We start from the raw sequence: 20,937 nt of genomic DNA, 5'->3' as shown, positions 1-20,937 counted from the left end.
ACATACAGTATATATAATATTGATATATTAATAAAAATTTATCAGTGACTGTGATTATTGTAAAACTTGTCATAAGAATATTTTATTAGTGTTAATGTTAACCCCACCAAGAATATTTAAATACACTGAACCATGCGTTCAGCTTTAATGGCTGTACTCCTAAGATTTACAGAGGAAAAAATAATGAGAATGAGTTTAGTATTTAGCTCTGACTGATTAAACACGCAGATTCTTCATTGCACCTGTCAAACAGGTTACACTGAGTGGAGCGGTCGACCGTTCCAAGATGGCGGCCCTACGACTCGTCAGCGCCAATAGGAGATAGCGGTCAATGCTGTATCTAGTGTTAATATCTATGGCTACTCGTGCTGCAAGACTGCAACTATAAATAGAGCCGTGCTGAAACACGCTTAGGAACTTTAGTTCCACAGCGCATGATTTCTCGCTAATAAAATTCAATGAGTGAAAAAATAACCGAAACGGTACGCACATGGACCGAACCGAACATGCTGTACCGAAACGGTTCAATACACCTACGTGTACCATTACACCACTAGTACATACATATATATATAAACAGCGTCTTTTATAGCAGTGAGTTATTCTGATGGAATGGCCGATGTCCGATATTTAACTTTATCGCTAATGTCAGCAAATACCATGCCGATAATATCGTGCATCCCTAATAACAATCATTACGGTAGTATGTGTGAGGGTGGAAGAGTTAATTACCAAAAAATAACATTTATATTGTCCATGTTATTTGTGATGTTTACTATCAACTGGAAGCTTCTGCCACAAAAGAATTCTAGCATAAAGGCTTTGCATCTTCTCAAATAAATAAATAAATAATTATATATATATTTAGAAACAAAGTAAATATTGTATGTTACAATCCACAAACACTGGGACAGGTGAGTTGACGCATTTGAACCAGATCCCACTGATTCTACACATCTGACGTATAGGATTCATTAAAATGTAAGTAGGAATTGGATTTGTGTCTTTTTTTTCCTGTAAAATTGCCCTAACTTCCTATTTCTCAAACAATTTTAACAAAATTAGAATGATTTTCCTTGTCATTTTTAACTGCATCTGATAAAATGAGTTTAAACAACCTGGGAACATTGATGGTTTAAGCAGCATTCTGCATCCATCCATGTTTGAAAAGAAATTCGAAGAATGATTGAACAGGCAAGTTTGAACACTAAACCTTTACTATTAGTAAGTATTTTTATAATATCTCTAGTCAAAGTGAATTCCCTCATGACATCCATCCATCCATTATCTTTACCCGCTTATTCCAATTTGGGTCACGGGGGTTGCTGGTGCCCATGTCCAGCAGTCACTGTGCGAGGGGCGGGGTACACCCTGGACGGGTCGCAAGTCCATCGCATGGACACATAGAGACAAACGAGACAAACAACCTTTCACTCACACCTAGGGACAATTTAGAGTTACCAATCAGCCTAACATGCATGTTTTTGGTCTGTGGGAGGAAACCGGAGCACCCGGAGAAAACCCACGCATGCACGGAGAGAACATGCAAACTACACCCAGGAGGCCCCTGGACCGGGGTTTGAACCAAGGACCTGCTTGCTGAGAGGCAGCAGTAAAAAGAAATTACCTTGAAAGTGAAAACTGCAGAGCAACGTGTCCTCAGTGTCTCTGAAGGAGCTCAGTCAAACCAGGGACGATGACTTCATGTTGCCATAAAACTGATTTCTGTGACACCCTATAGACGAAGAACAACTTTATTAATGTTATGCTACTTTCATTGCCTTTTATTCCTCCTTTTTGTGGCTAAAAGTACAAAACAAACAAACAAACAAACAAAAAAAAAACACCAACACATAAACACCTAAGCAAATGGATGTGACTCTAAAATGATGCTCAATTTTTGGTTCAAGTCCCACAAGAAAGATGTTTAGGTTAGATTTAAACAGATCTAGGGTTCACAAACTTACAAAAACAAGTGCCTTCGCAGAGACTTTCAACCGCTGACAGCTGAAACTATCAATACAAACATAAACAACAAACCCACATAGCACTGACTGAATTATCATTATGACTCAACACTGGGGTGTAAGACAAAAAGGAAAACAGCTAAGTCATAATTCTACCTTAAACACACAAACGTTCATTGTAAATATGCAACAAATAAGCTAAGCTACTCCCCTGTCGTTTGTAGCCATGTTTACCTGAGATGCATCTTATAAAGGAGGCTAAAGGAGCTAATGTTACCATAGAACAGGCCATGGTGTGTCAAGACACTAGCTAGCTAACTATCGTTTAGGCTGCCTCTCGAAACCATAAGTACAAGTGATAATGTAGCGTGGAATAAAAGATTACCCCTTCAAGTCATGGCCACTCGCAAAGAACAGCGCATTTCCTCCTGGTAAGTCGATGTTTATCCCACTGACTGTCTCAAGCTCTGACCGTAATGCGTATCTTCTTCCTGGGAGAAAATGAAGCTAAACTTCCGGGATGCTGAGCAGTACCAAATGATGCACTGACGACGGCGAGAACAAAGACGTCTTTGAGACTTTAAAATGTATTAAAAGTCGGACAAAAATGATCTTACGCTGAAAAAGATAGCTGATTTTAATACTTTTCACTTAAATACTGCATAATAACTGCTTTTAATAATACGCAAGTAGTGACTTTGAATTACTTATTCTCAGATAAAACATAAAACAGTAAATGTTTTTGACTAAAATTAGCTATATCACCGTTTTATCATAAAGAGTGAATAAAAACAGTGAGAATGTGAGCTAAAAAAAGTGACATTAGGTTAAATCGCAGGATGTCCCGCCTTAACTCCACTTTCATTGGCTTAGCTAATTCAGCCTGTGCTGCCATTGGTCAAAATGGCTGTCAATCATAGCACACGCCAGCTTGGCTTTCCTTGCCTGAGCCTGGCTGTCACCGTACACTGAGGTCAAGAAGAGAGAAGCATGGCTGCGATGATGTATAGAGGCTCTCGAAATGTATGGCTCAGGTGGAATAAGCACTTTACCGTCGGTAATGTATTCGCTTGGGTTGTCATTTGTTTTATGTGGCTTTTTACGTCCGCAATATGTTTTTGTGGGAATAAATACAAGCGGCGTATTATGTTAGCAAGCTAGTTAGCTCCAATAAAGTGTAAGTTGTACCCGTCCATGTAGTGTTTGTGATCTGAACACCGTGTCCTTCAGTTTGATCTGAGCGTAACAAATGAAGTGTGCAGCAATGGCTAATTTTAGCTGATTTTTTTCTCTTATCTCTTTTGGAATGAGATTTGTTGTGTTTTAGATAGGTGCTCTTACTGCACAAACCATCTGATTAGCCCTTGATTGCATTACTGCCACAGTGACTGATAAATCCAGGACTCCCCATTAGTCCAACATGTGGAAACACAACTTTATTTATTTTTTTCTCAACCAAGATGTGAATGATGTTTCTGTATTCGTACTTAGTTGAAACTCCCATGATGTGTTCAACCACTTTAAATTAGTATTTTTTTTAATGACTAAGGTTAAAAATCATCTTCAAGTAATATTCTTGGTGTTTTGGAGAGGTCCATAACGTCCAGGGAAAAGTAATAATCACTCACCATGTGCAAAACACTTCCTTCTTTACCTACTCTAAATAAAAACCCTCTATTCTGCTGCTTTATTTTAAACAAAAAGAACTGTTTGCTCAGACAATAGTTGATTAAACACCTTCATAAGAAGGTTATGTTTAAAGACACAACTTCCTTGAAATAAATGAATGGCAAAAAAAAGTGTTATTTAATTCACTGAATGCAGTTTGGTGCATGTTTTGCATCAATCTAATGAGACTACAATTAAAAGAGATGTCAAAAAAGAAAATTATGTTGTTATGCTTGCTTTTGGATTGTTTTTGAGGTAGTTGAGATGCCTGTATGACCAGAAAGAAGCGTTTGAGAAACCAGTTTTATTCCATTCATTATGTCATTGCTTTAAAACTCATCCTATTAGATGTCTGTCTGTCACTGAAGCTAACACTAACGCGATGAGTGGAATTAAAACCTTAACAAAATAGATCTGTTTAGGACATTTTAAGGCATCCTAGCAAACTGTATATCTATGAAAGTAACCACATTTATTGAATATTTTGCAGAGTTGGCTAAATTTACTTTAAGCTTGTTGTTTGTGAATCCTTATCCAGGCCTAATCCTACTTTTGCAGTCTGGCTGATTCATTTCCAGTTTCCACCCTGTCTGGAATATCAGACTGGATGATGCTGTTTTGAGCCAGTAATGTTTAACTGACTCTGAATTTTAAAGCATGAAGATTAGCTTTGTTAATAATTGTAATATATTTCTGGTGCAAAGGCATTTGCTTAAAAAAATGTTTGTTTTTAAGTAGTGAAGCAATATTGCTTTCATTGTCTTCACTGGTTCTAAACCTCTTAGGATTACAATGATGAATGTCCTCAACAAAGCAAAATGTCCCCCATTGTCCCATTTTTAAATATGTATTTTGTTTTCTCTCATCAGTGTCAACACGATCCATGGCCTCGAAGACACCAGTGGGGTTTATCGGGCTTGGAAACATGGGCAGTCCAATGGCCAAAAACCTGTTAAAAAATGGGTACCCTGTCATCGCGACTGACGTCTTTCCAGAATCTTGCAAAGAGCTGCAGGACCTCGGTGCCCATGTAAGAGCTTCCTAATAATACATTACATGATCATGTTTAAAACATTAATTAGCAGCAATGGTTATTTTTTTACTTCACTTATTTTATAGCATCTTCTTCATAAACAAATCTTGATGGTTTGATCTGGTGACTTTTACATTCAGGTGGTGGACTCTCCTGCAGACGTGGCCGAGAAAGCAGACCGTATTATCACAATGTTGCCATCTAATCCCAATGTTATAGAGGCTTACACAGGCCCAAATGGCATCCTAAAGTAAGCATTTTTTTGTATTTCAGTATTTATGAATGGCAATCATATAGAATTAAAGTGTTTTATGTCCAAAACAGAAAGTGATGGGCAGTAGAAACACTTTAATCTTTAGATGTTGAGTTAAATTTTTTTTTTCTTCTGTTCAGGAAAGTGAAGAAGGGGACGCTATTAATTGACTCCTCTACAATTGATCCTGCCGTCTCTAAAGAAATGGCTGTAGCTGCGGAGAAGATGGGAGCTGTGTTCATGGATGCGCCAGTGTCTGGAGGTAAGGACGTCAACATGCTTTTATGCATGTGTGTGCCCAAGTTGTTGGGATTCTACAGAGGCTAATGTGATGACTGCACCACAGTGCTGGAATCACAGCTCTACAGTTTTTACTACAACTTCATAGGTGGTAATAATGCTGAAGTTGGTTGACTGATTATTTAAACTATGAGAAGCTACGGTAAACAAAAGTTTGAGTGATTTGTTGCCAGGAATCTGATGCCATTTTGCATTTCGTGGTCTCTGTTGCGAGGAAATGCTCTGTGAGGATATTTGCAATTCCTCAAGCAGTCTATATTGTTTTGAGTTGTCCCTTTTGTTCTTTGTTGTCTCTTTTGTGTATTTTTAAATTAGTTTTATCGTGATGCATTCATTGTTGGTTCAGACAGTACCATCGCTGTAGGTCCATGTGCAGTCTACAGTAAGTATAATCCTGGGAGGAAAGTTCTTGCTTAGGAATATCAAGGTTACCAGTTCAAATACCAGTTCAAGACCTCTTTAGTTTTGGTAGTGTCTTTTTTGCTGCACTTTTTTAAAGTCTGGACAGCAAGCAGCCCATTCAAACACTCAGCCTTTTCTTACTGAGTCTTGCTGTTGTTTCATGTGCAAATTATGGTTTGATATTGTTTTAAAATATATAAAAGCATATAAAAAAAGTTTTGCTCCTATTTTGGGGGACAACATCAAAATGTGGGTAGGAAAGGTGAAATACCAACACCTGCCTCCACCCTCAGTTGCCCCATTATTGACTCTTGAGCAAGGCCCTTAACCCCCACCATTCGCTCCCCTGGGTGGCCTAGATGGCAGCTCTCTGCTCCACACAGAGGGCTGTGGTAGCTCGGTGTCTATGATTATGTCAGGAAGGGCATCTGACATAAAAGCAATCACAAAATCTTCGTGCAAGTTAGTTCGATGTGGTGAGCCCTGAGGAAAGGAGCAGCTGACAGAAGAAGGGGAAAAAATGAATTGAGGGTATTAAAAGGTAGAGATTTTATCATACATTTTCATAATATTTTGGCTGAGATGCTATGAAAGACAATGAAACTTTAGACTGTAGCCTTCATTGGTGTGCAGATAAATTTGTTCTATTTTTTTTTTTTTTTTTTCTGACTGCATTTGACTGCATTTACACTGCATTTGAGACCTTAAAAGGATCACTCTCTGACTTTGACCACAGTTCTGCAGAATGACCAACCTGGCTGTATGCTTTTGTTCATAGTTTAAATACACTCCTAATAACTTTTTTTGTCGACATGTGAGCATGTAATCGAACCTGCAACTTTCTGGTCCCAAGTCAGCTTGGGAACAATACAAATCTTTTTTACGCACACACATTATCTACACATGCTCAAAGCAGAACTTTTCAGCTGTTTTATTTTATAAGGTTACAAAACATAATTCACAACTACGCACTCTGATTTACATGCATGAAATATGGCGCTATATAAAGAAACTGAATTGAATTGTTTCTGTGCTATGATGAGCTCTAAATCCGGACTGAAACTCCTCAGCATTGGGAATTATTTTCACAATTTTTTTAGATTCAGGGATTCAATAATCTTTATTTGTCATATGCACCACCACATGTGGTACATGTGGTGGAATTAAATTGTGTGTGCAGTGTCCCAGTTACATCCAACAAAAATATAAAAAAAACGTTAACTAGAACTACACTAAGCTCTAGTAGTACAAAAACAAAATGCCAAGCAGCAGTACAAACATGAGTCTGTGTGAATAGATGAGTACAAATGAACACAGCAGCATGAAATAAATCAGCAGCTTCATGATGTGATTTTTTTCATAGTAGTTATCCTGATTAGAGATTCATGAGTCTAACAGCGTCATGGAAGAAGCTGTTCCTCAGTCTAGTGGTTCTACACTTAACGCTCCTCAACCTCCTGCCTGAGGGGAGTGAGGCAAAAAGTGTGTGTGCTGGGTGAGTGGGGTCCTTCATGATGCAGGTGGCCATCTTCCTGCATCTGGAAGTGTAGATCAGTGGTGTAGTCTACATTTTGTAGTGGGTATGCTGTGCTTAAAAACCAAAGTACACCGGTTAGTACAATGTAATTGTCAATTTATTTTGATTTTTAAATGTATTGAACATTTCCAAATTTCTCTGATGCTTCTATTTGAATAAATGTACGACAAACTTTGTAAAACAGTTGGCTTTGTATTAAAAACATGTTATAGAATTTATAAAACAATATCAAAGCAAAACATGTTCAAGTATTAAGTAGTAAGTACAGAATTATACAATAATTTGTTAGATAAGCTAATGTAATAAACAAGCGAGCGCTGCATACAGATAGATTGTTAAGGAAGCATTTACCTGTCATTTAACATATCAATGACTCATGCCTAATGATATGCCATGTATCATTGGGCACTTTTAAGTGGGTATACTGAAATTCTAAAGCTTTTCGATTGGGTATACTCAGTATGCCCGCATATCGCTACACCACTGGTGTAGATGTCTGTGATGGTGGGGAGGCTGACTCCACCAGACTTCTGTGCAGCCTTCACTACTCTCTGCAAAGCTTTTCTTTCTGCAGCTGTGCAGCCTCCATGCCACACGTTGATGCTGGAGCACAGGATGCTCTCCACTTCACACCTGTAGAAGGAGGTGAGGACTGAGCTTCCCAGTCCTGCTCGTCTCAGCCGCCTGAGGAAGTAGAGTCTCTGATGAGCTTTCTTGATCAGTCTGGTGGTGTTGTTGCCCCAGCTGAGGTTGTTTTTCATGTGTACACCCAAGTACTTGTAGCTGGAGACCACTTCCACCACAGATCCTCCTGTATTCGGGGGTGGGGTGGGTGGGGGCGGGTGTAGGTGTGTTTGTTCCATCTGAAGTCCACGACCATCTCCTTCGTTTTCTTCACATTGATGTGAAGGTGGTTCTTCCTGCACAAGCTCTCCAAGTTTTCCACCTCCTGCCTGTAGCTGGTCTCATCGTTGTTTGTGATTCATCCCACCACTGCTGTATCGTCTGCAAACTTTACAATATGACAGGCTGGATGTCTGAGTAGGTGCACAGTCATGCATGAGCAGAGTGAACAGGAGAGGGCTCAGCACACAGCCCTGAGGGGAGCCAGTGCTGAGTGTTATAGTGGATGTAGTGATACACGTGAGGTACGTGTCACTTGTTGTATGACAAATATATGAATTATATATGCATACAATATTCACGAGTTCTTCATTTTTCTGACTGTAAATGCCGTGCATTGAATTTAACAGAAATGTGAACGAGAGACGTTATTTATCTTTGACCCATCAAATGAATGGAATCATTTATTTTCAAAATCAAAGTTTAACATCAAACATTTACATTAATTTGGCAAAATATGAAAATAATAACAGACAGTTTCACAGAAAATGAACTTCAAATCACTCGGCGGTGATTTGAGGACTTTGCTTCAGACATTTCTAAAAATATCTGTACTGTTTTATGAGAGAGAGGTGAGTTTAAGAGTAAATTGAGATTTATCTTACAGAGGAATATGTGAGGGAGATTTAATCTGTTTAACCAGAAGTTGCACGCTCCGTCCGATCTCAGCTTCTCACGGTACACTTGGTCAAAATAGAACCATCTACCTGTTGACGATGGATCAGCGTTGGATGTAGTTCCTTTCTGACTCGTTTCAGCGTCTCCGTCGAGAGCTACCAAACCTTCAGAAAGTCGTGCGTTGATTAGCTCAAAACAGAATTATAATCCCAAAACCTCTGGATTCTTCATTGCTCTGAAACTTTCAGAACCGGCTGCACTCTCAATCTGCTCATTCTGTTGGACTATCGGACCTGTTGTCAGCTCCCAATCCAACATCTCTCAGAACTCTCAATCTAACTTGAACTGGGGAGTTGCCACATTTTATTTGGGTCGACTTCCTGTTCAATTTAGAGCTTTCTGATTCGTGGAAGGACCAGAAAGAGGAGTGGTTTTTGACGTAAGGTGTTTATCAACAGTCGAGGTCAGAGAATGAAACTTGTTTAACATACAGAAAAGATTATTGCAGAAGCAGCAGACTTTTTGGAGTCTACTCTTAGTAATCTTCTGAAAAAGTTTAAACATGACATTTCTTCTTCAGTAAACATTTTAGTTGACCGAAGACCAACCTTTCACATACTTACGACAGCTTGCTCATTTCAGACAGAAAAATCAAGAAAGGCATATTCAGGTGATTTCTGCTTTGAATGAGGAACAAAAATCATTACTTACTGTTTATGTAAAATAAAATTAGTAGTTCTTTTCAACCTGTAAAGCATTGAGTGAACTAACACAATTTGATTATCAAAACATTTGTAAGACAGTAATGATTATAAAGAATTGTCTTTTCTGCTTGATTAATTCAAGAAAGAAAGTCATCAGATGGTTCAGACTTATTCAGATCAATGAAAATAACAGTCTCTGTCCATCTGGTAGATTTGAGGTTATCTGGTTCACTACATGGAGGAGGAGAAGTTGTGGATCTTCACAGACTGTGGTGAAATACAGGACCCAGTTGCAAATGCAGGGTCTTAGTCCTAGTGTGAGTAGTTTGTCCATCAGGATCTGGATCATGGTGTTGAAGGCAGATGTGAAGTCCACAAAGAGCATATAGACATAGGAGTCCTTCAGCTCCAATTGGATGAGAGCAGTGTGGACCACACAGGAGATGGCATCTTCTGTTAATCGATTCTCGTGGTATGCGTGCTAGTGAGAGTCCTCGTTGATGTTGATAGTTGTTTTAATGTGGGTCATGACCAGTTTTTCGAAGCATTTAGCGACTATTGGGGTGAGGGCTAATGGCCAATAGTCATTCAGACCAATCACTGTAGAGCTCTTCGGGACTGGGATGATGGTGGCTGTCTTCAGGCAGGTGGGAACTGTTGCCAGGATGAGTGAGGAGTTAAAGATGTCGGCCAGTACCTCACAGATCTGATCGGCACAGTCTTTTAGCACCTTCCCAGGGATGTTGTCTGGACCAGTTGCTTTATGAGGATTAATCTTCTTGAAAGTACTCCTCACTTCAGCTGAGGTCACGCTGAGAAGCTCTTCATCCAGTGGTGAGGCAAGTCTGGTGCTTGGTGGTCTGTTCGGATCTTCAAAGCGTGCGTAAAACCTGTTGAGGGCATCAGGCAGTGATGAGTCTCTAGGGCAGTGATCCTCACTATTATTTTTCAAAAGAGCCTTATTGACAGATCAAAGTCAAGGGGAGAGCCGCAATATCACCCCAAGTCACTTAAATAAAAGAAAAAATAAACAACCCACCTATGAACAAAAAAGAAACACAGCCAGTACATCCGTCCATCCATCCATTTTCTTCCGCTTATCCGGGGTCGGGGCGCGGGGGTAGCAGCCTAAGTAGGGAGGCCCAGACTTCCCTCTCCCCAGCCACTTGGGCCAGCTCTTCCGGGGGAATCCCGAGGCGTTCCCAGGCCAGCCGAGAAACATAGTCCCTCCAGCGTGTCCTGGGTCTTCCTCTGGGCCTCCTTCCGGTGGGACGTGTCCAGAACACCTCACCAGGGAGGCGTCCAGAAGGCATCCTAAACAGATGCCCAAGCCACCTCAACTGGCTCCTCTCGACGTGGAGAAGCAGCGGCTCTACTCTGAGTCCCTCCCGGATGATCGAGCTTCTCACCTTGTCTCTAAGGGAGAGCCCAGACACCCTGCGGAGAAAACTCATTTTGGCCGCTTGTATCCGAGATCTCATTCTTTCGGTCACAACCCAAAGCTCGTGACCATAGATGAGGGTAGGAACGTAGATCGATCGATAAATTGAGAGCTTCGCCTTTTGACTCAGCTCTCTCTTCACCACGACAGACCTGTACAGCGCCCGTTGCACTGCAGACGCTGCAGCCAGTACATTATCTGTTTAAACAAAATGTACCTTAGTACTGAGATGAGCGGGAGCTGTGGTGCATGTCCTTGACTTTCTTCATGTTGTATTTGTAATTTGTTGTTACAACCACAGTGAGGCATTCAAGATGGACATGGGTCAGTTGGTTTCTCTGTTTTTGCTTGATAGTGTTCATGGTTGAATATGTTGACTCACAGGTGTAAAAATTTCAGCTTTTAGCTATTACCCCACCCCCATGAAGAAAACACAAGTCAACAATAACAATGAATACCAAAGTCCATGCTCAACAATGAATATGATATGCTGTACGGATGAAGATGCCCCCTTCACATTTCTGCCTGCTCTCTCATGTAACCATGAATTGACATTTTTAATTGGTCATTAATGGTCGGGGACGCGCAGCTGAATAAACGGGGCAGAAGATTCGGAGCTGAGAGGTGTTTGTATTTTCATGGCCATAAAAAAGCATTTAAACCCCGTTTCTGGCTGCATTCTTCTGAATTTCTGAGACATGTGGACAGCTCTGACACACAGCTGGGCTCTGGCACGCAGCTCAGTGAAGCTGGCACCCCACCCACACGTGTCTGCTTTGAGATACCTGTCGTTGGAGACTTGTAGCTGAATAAAAGCACCAGAAGATTTGGAGCTGAAAGGTGTTTGTCCTTTCATGGCCATAAAAAGCATTTAAACCCAGTTTCTGTCTGCATTCTTCTGAATTACTGAGACATGCAGACAGCTCTGACACACATCTGCTTTGTGATCTTACCTGTTTGGGTCGTTGGTTGCGCACGTCCGCTGAGCGCAGCGGCTGAATGAACATCCATTTTGGCGATGGATCGCTTCCTGGCAGTATAGTCCCATCTGAAGCTTAACTGAACTTTTTACCTCTTTCAAGACTGGTCAGTTCGCGGTGAAATGGCCGCGTGTGGCTGGTGGATGTATGACAGGCCATGTTATCATATAATTGGATCACAGCTGGTCCCGACTTAATTAAAAGCCCAAGACTGGCCCAGCCCACCCGTTAATCACATTATAACGGCCCGGACCAGCCCTAACTCGGGTCGGTATGGACCGGGTTTCAGGTTCGGGTTAGAAATGACATTTCTACCTAAAGTATAGTACTGAACAGAAACCTGGGGTTATTTTTATTCTCATCTATTAAACATAATTAATAGACAGTTCTAGCTTTATGGAGAGCTTTCTTATACAGTGCCTTGCGAAAGTATTCGGCCCCCTTGAACTTTTCAACCTTTTGCCACATTTCAGGCTTCAAACATTAAGATATAAAATTTTAATTTTTTGTGAAGAATCAACAAGTGGGACACAATCGTGAAGTGGAATGAAATTTATTGGATGTGTCAAACTTTTTTAACAAATTAAAAACTGAAAAGTGGGGCGTGCAATATTATTCGGCCCCCTTGCGTTAATACTTTGTAGCGCTGCCTTTTGCTGCAGTTCCAGCTGCAAGTCTCTTGGGGTATGTCTCTCTCAGTTTTACACATGGAGAGACTGAAATTCTTGCCTTTTCTTCTTTGCAAAACAGCTCGAGCTCAGTGAGATTGGATGGAGAGCGTTTGTGAACAGCAGTCTTCAGCTCTTTCCACAGATTCTTAATTGAATTCAGGTCTGGACTTTGACTTGGCCATTCCAACACCTGGATACATTTATTTGTGAACCATTCCATTGTAGATTTGGCTTTATGTTTTGGATCATTGTCTTGTTGGAAGATAAATCTCCGTCCCAGTCTCAGGTCTCTTGCAGACTCAAACAGGTTTTCTTCCAGAATGGTCCTGTATTTGGCCCCATCCATTTTCCCATCAATTCTGACCATCTTCCCTGTTCCTGCTGACGAAAAGCAGGCCCAAACCATGATGCTGTCACCACCATGTTTGACAGTGAGGATGGTGTGTTCAGGGTGATGAGCTGTGTTGCATTGACGCCAAACATATTGTTTTGCATTGTGGCCAAACAGTTCGATTTTGGTTTCATCTGACCAGAGCACCTTCTTCCACATGTTTGATGTGTCTCCCAGGTGGCTTGTGACAAATTTTAAATAATATGCATCATCACTAAATGGAGTGCTGCATACACTTTTCATCACCCCAGCTTCAAGGTCATAAATCAATGTCAAATGTTATACAACATTTGGCTTGTCTCACCTATAACCTGTTTTATTCAAGATAATTTAATGAAACTATATACACATATGCATTATCACTGGATGGAGATTTTTGAACACTTTCCATCATCCCAGTGTCAATGTCAAATATCAAGGTCAAAGGTTATACAAGGTCTTTGCTTGTTTGCGCTATTGCTATATAATTGCTGTATAATTGTTTCTTGACCAGCATATAATGTGCCATATGTGGTACTCTCCCCTTTTTGATCAAATTGGGTTGAAGTTTAGCAGTTCATGTTTACCGAGTATTTAATCCCAGTCTGATTTTCTGTGCTTCTTACTCAAGAGTATTGAACAGTTCTGCTCTTCCAAGATTTGTCTGAGGATATATTTTACAGAGATGTCTCTTATCAAGCATTAAATGGAAAAAAAAGAGAGAAATGGTCAGTGTTACGATCATTATTGAAGGAAAATCTTGACAGCTAGTTTGCTAATTTGAGAAAAGTTTGACTAGTGACCCTTCTGCCATAGGTCTAAACTGCCTTCTACTCTTTTAGATATTTAAACTCTGGTACCTTTTGGGTTAGTGCTTGGACATGGATTGTAATTACTGAGCAGGCCAACCAAGGTGCCCTCACGAGGATTTTATTGCTGCTTTCGACTGGGGGTCTTAAAGGCAAGGTTAAGGTTTTAAGTCCTCATTATGTTGGCGCTGTCTACTCGTGATGGCTTCTTGACAGAGCACAGGATCACCAGTCGTCCTTAATGGGCTGAGCCGCTGCAGAGAATCTCATGTCAAGGCTTTTCATGTTGACGGAGCCGTAATGGCGGCTATCCCGTGTTAGTGCCTTTCATGTCAGATAAAGAGTCATAAAGAAGAGAGAAACTGCCTTCGCATGGAGAGCAGGAGACAAGAGGAGGGAGATAAGACATGAAGGAGATGCACTGCAGTTAAACTGTTCGCCTTCTTTTCTTTCGCTTTTCACACACACACTGTTTTTCTGCATTTAAAGGCTTTCTACATTCCAACACTCCCTTCAGTCAGACGACAAACACTGATTTTTATTTTACATCCCTCAGTCTTTTGATTAATGCACAATTCACTCTGTATTCCCCACACAAATACAGATAATAATACTTGGTCCTTTTTAGTGTATTTACCGGGTGGCGTCTGCAGAATACACTGACTGCCGTTACAGAGATCAGAGCCTTAAACCTGTTACTCTCCCCATTACCCACAGACTGTTTACTTATTGTAGACAGTGCACAGTTCGTGTGTGTGCAGTTCTCTGTGAAGGTTCTTCCTCCACAGTCTCTTAACTAAGCCTCTTTTACTAGCTTGAGATGACCAATGATTTACCTGCTTCCTCTGGTTTATGCAGCCAGCTCTGCAGTTTTTGTTTTTTTCCCACCCCTGCTTACATACAGCCACCCATCATGTACCACTTTAAGGACTTTAATGCAGAAATGGATTCAGGAACAAATTATGAGTAAAAAGTTCTGGTTTTAATACTATATTTCAGTGATTTATGTAAGATGGTTATCTAAACTAAATTAAGATATATCTTTCTTTCAGCCCATTTTTTGAGGTAGTGGCTCTAAGGTGGCATCATGATAAACCAAGTCAAATCCGTCAAGAAAGCCTGGTCCTGTGTGTAACCGCTCCTTGGAAATTTTTAGAGCTGCATCCCCTTCCGTCCCTGCCCCCTTCACTTCATGTCTGGTTGAAATAAGAGGCTACATGCTTTGATCCAACCAGGAGATGGCACTCTACCCAAACAGGGCACTGTCATAGTATTGAAATCTGTGAGCATGTATGTACAAGTAAGCTCATAATCAACTGTAGTCTTAATCTATTATCACTCGCTGCCAAAGGCAAAAGGATGATAATGTTTTCAACCAAATCTGTGCGTGTTCATTTGTCTCTCTGTTAGCAAAATATCTGATGAACTACTGGCATCTACTACTAAGTTTTAGAGTCAGCCCAATTCAAGATGGTCACATAGCCAGTGACTTTAGCAAGCACAGAAATGGTTATAACTGTACGTTTAACTGATATTGAGCTGAGGTTTGATGTAGTAGTTCCTGAGAATCTTTCTCAACACTTCCCTTGAGAGCTCACCCATTGCACATAACGTTGTTTACAAGGTTTGACCAAATCAGCCATAACTTTGTTCCTTCTCATTGTAACATGGCCTTGGTCTGAAAATCTAGCATGGAAAGCTGTGGGCGATTAAGTGTTACTTCAAGGTGCGTTGGTTCTTAATTAGTTCTTGTATCAAAGGAAATGAATGTATCGCTCTGTTCAGGTCACTTTTTGGTTTAATCACCTTAAGGGAAGAAACTTGTCCAACCAAAACATATTGTTTTCGGAACATTAAGCAAAATAAAAGATCAACTCTGATCTTGTGTTTCTGTCATTGTTGTCTTGTGGTTTCAGTATTTTTATTTTTAATGTAGAGTCAAATTCAACACAGATCTTTTTGTATGTCTTGTGAGGATATTTTACACATAAATCCCTGTTTTGTATGTTGTGTGCGTCACTAGAGGTTTGGCAACCAATATGAACTGCGCAGTCGTAACCTTTTTTTAAGACCATTCAAAAAAAACAAAAAAAAACTTTCACTTTCTTCTTTTTCTCACGATGCTCTTTTGCATTTTTCCACATTGGTCACTGCATTGGCTTTAGCTTTACATGAACCAGCTGTGTCCTGGTGTGCACACATCCAATAAATCTGGAAACATCCTTCTCCAACACTTTAAGAAGTCTCTGCTCTGGCATAGATACAGCTTAGTTAATGCAGACGCCGGTTTTTAGACACGCTAGCGTTACATTTAAACACGTCTGCCACTGTCTGGTTTCATTAAAAACGTCCGCATGCAAAGTTGACCCACAACAAAACATGCTCTGATGTCATAGACTCAGGGTGTTGGCAGCAATGGCTGCAAAATATAGGAGGTCTGGCTAACAAGTGGCAGGGTCGTTAGCAGTAATTACCCAGAATTCCTGTGTTTGTTTCTTTATGTCCATGGTGGGCTGCCACATTGCTAACGCACAATGACTTTAAACAGGTCTGGAAAAAACAACAACCTTTCATTGCATTTTTCTCAAGTGGTGGGAAAGTCACAATTCATTGTAAATGGAAAAAATATAAGAATCGTAGCTGCTGTGAGAGCTGAACCAATTGGGCTAATGTTGCTCATTTGTGAGGTCTTTTAGTCCTCAGCATAACCATTTAGGTTAAGCCTTAGCACAGTCTTAATCATACCACATGAAGCCAGGTTTTGCAATGTGTCATTTGCAGACAGTTTGAACGTCATCCTCCAGCCTGTAGGAGCGTGTTCGAGCCGCAGCTGGCACCAGCCCGCTTGTTAGTCAGCACTGACAATCCACTCCTCTGCTGACTGATGAAAAATATTTCTTCATCCAAGACCACTAACATAGAGATCCTATAAAATCCACTATAGCTTAAAACTTCATAATCACAGTTTATTTGTAAAACTGAATTGTTGCCTGATTTCATTAACTGATTTTATGCTGTGGCTATTTTAATTCTTTGCATCACAAAACATGCCTTGGTGACAATAGTTTATTTTTATTTAAAGTGATAATTCAGATATATTTTGAAATGGGTTACGTGAAGACGAGATTGAGCATGCATCAGGATACGAGATGAATAGTTAGTATCTTACCTATTTTAGATAACGCTTTGAACAATCTCAGTTTGGAGAAACAAAGTTCAATTCTGCTGTGAGTGACAAGGTGACGACAGCCACAGCAATCCCAAAACCAAAATGGATTAAAGTAGTCCCCCGTTTATCGCGGGGGATCCGTACCCTGAAGCCCCGCGATAAGTGAAAAACCGTGAAGTAGGAATAGTAGTACAGGTAGTAAGTAATAGTTTATATATATATATATATATATATATATATATATATATATATATATATATATATATATACCCTTCCCACACTCTTGCAATATTCTAAACGTTTCTAAACGCTCTAAAAGAACACAGAATGTCATGATTTCAGCTCCCTGCCTCATCTGCTCTTTGCCACCTGCAAGCACTCTTGGCCACACCCACTTCTCAGCTCTGCACAGAGAACAGCTGATCAGCTGCAGCAGGAAGCTTATCCTACAATTTGGGCTGCACAAAGGTGCAGGAGGTGCTAAATAATTTAAAATAATTTATTTTAAATAAAAACCCCATGCCCATCATGAGGCTCATCCATCAATCAGCCAATTGTGTGTCATGTCCAATTTTATTTTAAAAACCGTGATAGAGCAAGTCCGCGATAAATTAACCGAGAAGTAGTGAGGGACTACTGTACTTCAGTCTTTAAACAACTCTCAAATGTTTCATATTGATACTTCATAAATATTTACACTGCCTTCAGTTCCACATGACATGGTTATTTTCAAGCACAAATAATGGCAGCAGTTAGCTGTAACACCTCCAGTTCAGCCTGGGACACTTTCAAAAGGAATACCATTATATTTCTGCCAAAATACCTGTGATTCAACACTGACTATGGCCCAATAGTTAATAAACTAGCACAAACCACTATGAAATTATTGAAATTGGAGTTGATGGAGACAGCAAGCCATTTTGGTCTTGGCCCTCCTTGGACTGTTAGCTCGTCAATGGACGTAAAGTTAGGATTACTACTGTTGTCAGGTATAGAATCCTTGAACACTCCGTCGCTCCTTATATTATCTTTATAAATGCCATCAGCAATTTTTCCAAGTGTTTTTGTTGTTTCTTTGATTAGCTGCTTGATTCCCAAGAGCAGCTTGTAGTCCAGAAAATCTACATGAAAAACTTCAACATTATCACAGTAGAACCTTCCTTACTGATATATTCAGACAAATTAGACACGTTTTAAGCCTCACCTTTCTCCTAAATCTTTGTGAAAGTCACCACTGATACAGTCACTTGATCTTGTCTAATCTGAGTAGATAATCTAACCTAATTATTTACAAAGCTCTACCTGGAAGCGTGCATGTTTGTTTGGGTTAAATGGAGCTAAGCATCCCTGTTGGACAGGCAGGGGGGTGGTACTGTCAGTCTGTCATGGCTAACCAGTTAGAGAAGGCGTCAATTGCTCAAAGACGGGATTAGCATAACAACCCTCTCACTGACAAGTTCTGGTGATGGAGGGGTGGATTGAGGGAGTCGTGGAGAGGAGGGAGTTGGGTGTTAAAGTGACCAGGGACGGTGATGATGGAGGGGCAGTGTTGTGGGGGGTTCTTGCCTATTCTCCAGATGGAGGTGGACCCACAGCAGCTGGGGGCCTGGTCTTTACAGCTCTGCCTCCATGTCACCTGCTGTTTTCTGTGTGTGTGCAAGTGTGCATGTTCGTGCACGCACTTAAAGGCAAGTAGTCAGCTGGCGTATGAGTCATTCAAACAGTCACTGTCCATCAAATGTGTAAATCTCAGTCTGCATGTCACTCATCTAAACATGAACTATTTTGGGTCTGTATAAAAGAAGGAGTTTTGTGTGTGTGCATGTGTGTGTGTTTCCCTTTTAACAGCCTAATTGCAGATCATTATTAACTTACTCAATCCTAGATGAGTCTCGTTGGGCCAGGGGAAAGAATTGATTGTAGCTTTCTGCTGCTCCCTCCATTCTCTGTCACTTGCCATTGACCAGCCGCCCCCCTATGGAACAGAGCAGTTACTGATGATGATAATAATAATGATAATGATGAAAGCTGACCTGGTGGTCAATAGATGGACTTGCAAACCTTTATGCCTGTAACGTTAGTTAAAAACAAGTGCTGTTTTCACTCTCAATTGTATTGGCTTTCCTTTTCCTTTTTCTTTTTCTTTTCCAAAACCCAAACTTTCATCTGTGGCCTACGTGCTCACTGTTCTCATGGAGTATTTGCAAGTTGAAGTTGGTTCTCATGGCTCTGCACTCGTTAAATGCAGCCAATAGTCTGTTTTTAACACAACAGAGAAGCATTAGTAATGTTGGCAGAAAAACTGTTGAAAGAGCCATTTTATTTTAAATGCTGATGTGTATGTGAGCGATTTTGGTTAACGTGCTCTCTCCATTCACTCATCCACCCGATATCCGCTGTGCGTTTTACAGGGCCTATTTGGGGTTTTGATTTGTTTGTGAAAAATTCTGCCCTTCGGTGTAATTATAATGGCGGACCACATGAGGCTTCGATGTTGGCCTGTAAACATTCTACCCCCACCAGTTTACGCAAGTGGCCAACTCCCATTGACTTAAGACTGTCAAAATGTGAAGTGTAAAGGCTATTTTCAGTTGGAATTAGAGAAGCCAAATCATTCTTACATGGGAAAATAGATCAAAACCAGGCAGCAAACAACATAATGTATTGCCAGGGCTAATGTTTGATTGCATCTCTAGTTTTTCTAGTTTTAGTTGGACCTTTAGTTGGACCTGCAAGAGATAATGGTTAAAAAAGATACCACTACAAAATGGGACACCCCTTCAAGAAGCCAGTACACCATCCACTGTCACAATTCCTTTAACATAAACAGACGCAAGGGTAATACACCAATATATGTAATATAAAACTAGTTTTCTAGCTCGGTGGTTCCCAAAGTTGTCATTGAGGCTCCACAGTTGGTTGTGAAACACCAATTGAGGAAAAGATCTACAGAAATCAGATAAACTAGATTGAATAAAAATGATCGCCAGTAGCATATTTAGTATTTAGCCTTAACTATTATAAAGAGATAAAAACGGTAGTCACAAGTTGATTAACAAAATGGTATACAGTAGAGATGCACGATATTATTGGCATATTGGTATTGGCCGATATTAGCGTTAAAGTTCAATATTGGACATCAGCCATTCCATCAAAATGGTCACTATTGAGCACGTTGCATCAGAGGTCCTGCTGCTGTTCACTTTTATATTTTTTTATATAACTAGTTGTGTTAGTTTATTTTTGCTAATGTTGTTGTTTGAGTAGGAGTGTAACGCAATTTCAATTTCTATGTATGTCCTGTACATATGCAGAATTGACAATAAAAATCAATCAATCAATCAATCAATCAAAATAACTTAGCAATACAAAAGTCGCTGTTTTTGTATGACAACCCAGTGACAAGGACACCTGCAGCACCAGCACAACGTGATGACGTCACACGCGCCTACCTGATCTCACGGCATAGAGGAAAATTCAAAATGTCGGCGATGTGGAAGTTTTTTTGTTGTTGTTGTTGTTGAGGATATCGGATTCCGAAGATTTTTGGACTACATTGAGCCTCACTACATCGTCTCCAGTCGGACTTATTTTTCTGACATGACTTTACCCGAGTGACGAGCTGTCATTTCCGACGTCATTGAGAAGCTAATAGCCAATAGCACTTGCGTGAGTTTTACCACAGATATCAAGTGTTAGCCCCGTTAGCATGATTAGTCTTACGGCACAATGAATAGACAAAAACTTTGATCTTAAAAAGTCTGTCCTTCATGCACAGGAGTGCAGAGGATCCCACACTGCAGCTAGGAACCTGGAACAAACCTCCACAAGTGAGACAGCATCACAGGTGACTAATGCTAATAAATAACATTTAACACTTTTCATTTAATATAAGTTAAAGTGCTATACATATCATATGACTGTTACTGAATATATGTCACCAGCTCTTACAGCTTTTACACAATTTTTGTAGCAAATGAGCATAAAAAAAAGGCTATGTTCTGACAAAGGAAAGTATATAAAATGGATGAGGATGGATGAGGGGCGAAACATTTCTTTTTAACAAAAAAAACGAAGTCCAGATGACATGATTCAACCTTTTTTGTTGTTAT

At 40.2% G+C, this 20,937-nt stretch overlaps 1 protein-coding gene and 1 long non-coding RNA gene across 2 annotated transcripts in view; one reads left to right on the top strand and one right to left on the bottom strand.

The window, feature by feature from the left end:
• The window catches only part of LOC119425798, a 4,217-nt gene extending 1,781 nt beyond the window's left edge, over positions 1 to 2,436 (bottom strand). Inside the window, exons 1-2 of the long non-coding RNA XR_005187582.1 lie at positions 2,353 to 2,436; positions 1,628 to 1,735 (exon numbers count right to left, since the gene is read on the bottom strand). This is a non-coding gene — a long non-coding RNA (uncharacterized LOC119425798). The remainder of the gene's footprint in view (positions 1 to 1,627; positions 1,736 to 2,352) is intronic.
• Positions 2,437 to 2,940: 504 nt separating this feature from the next.
• LOC119425249 (3-hydroxyisobutyrate dehydrogenase, mitochondrial) overlaps positions 2,941 to 20,937 on the top strand; it is a 49,863-nt gene continuing 31,866 nt past the window's right edge. The window contains exons 1-4 of the mRNA XM_037692774.1: positions 2,941 to 3,024; positions 4,505 to 4,665; positions 4,809 to 4,918; positions 5,062 to 5,183. Of these exons, the coding sequence (XP_037548702.1) occupies positions 2,958 to 3,024; positions 4,505 to 4,665; positions 4,809 to 4,918; positions 5,062 to 5,183 (460 nt within the window). The 5' untranslated portion in view covers positions 2,941 to 2,957. The remainder of the gene's footprint in view (positions 3,025 to 4,504; positions 4,666 to 4,808; positions 4,919 to 5,061; positions 5,184 to 20,937) is intronic.

This window comes from Nematolebias whitei, chromosome 19, assembly GCF_014905685.2.
Source record: "Nematolebias whitei isolate Nwh7 chromosome 19, NemWhi1, whole genome shotgun sequence".
NCBI lineage: Eukaryota > Metazoa > Chordata > Actinopteri > Cyprinodontiformes > Rivulidae > Nematolebias > Nematolebias whitei.
Note: the sequence above shows the minus strand (reverse complement) of the source record. Positions and strands in the feature narration are given on the sequence as shown.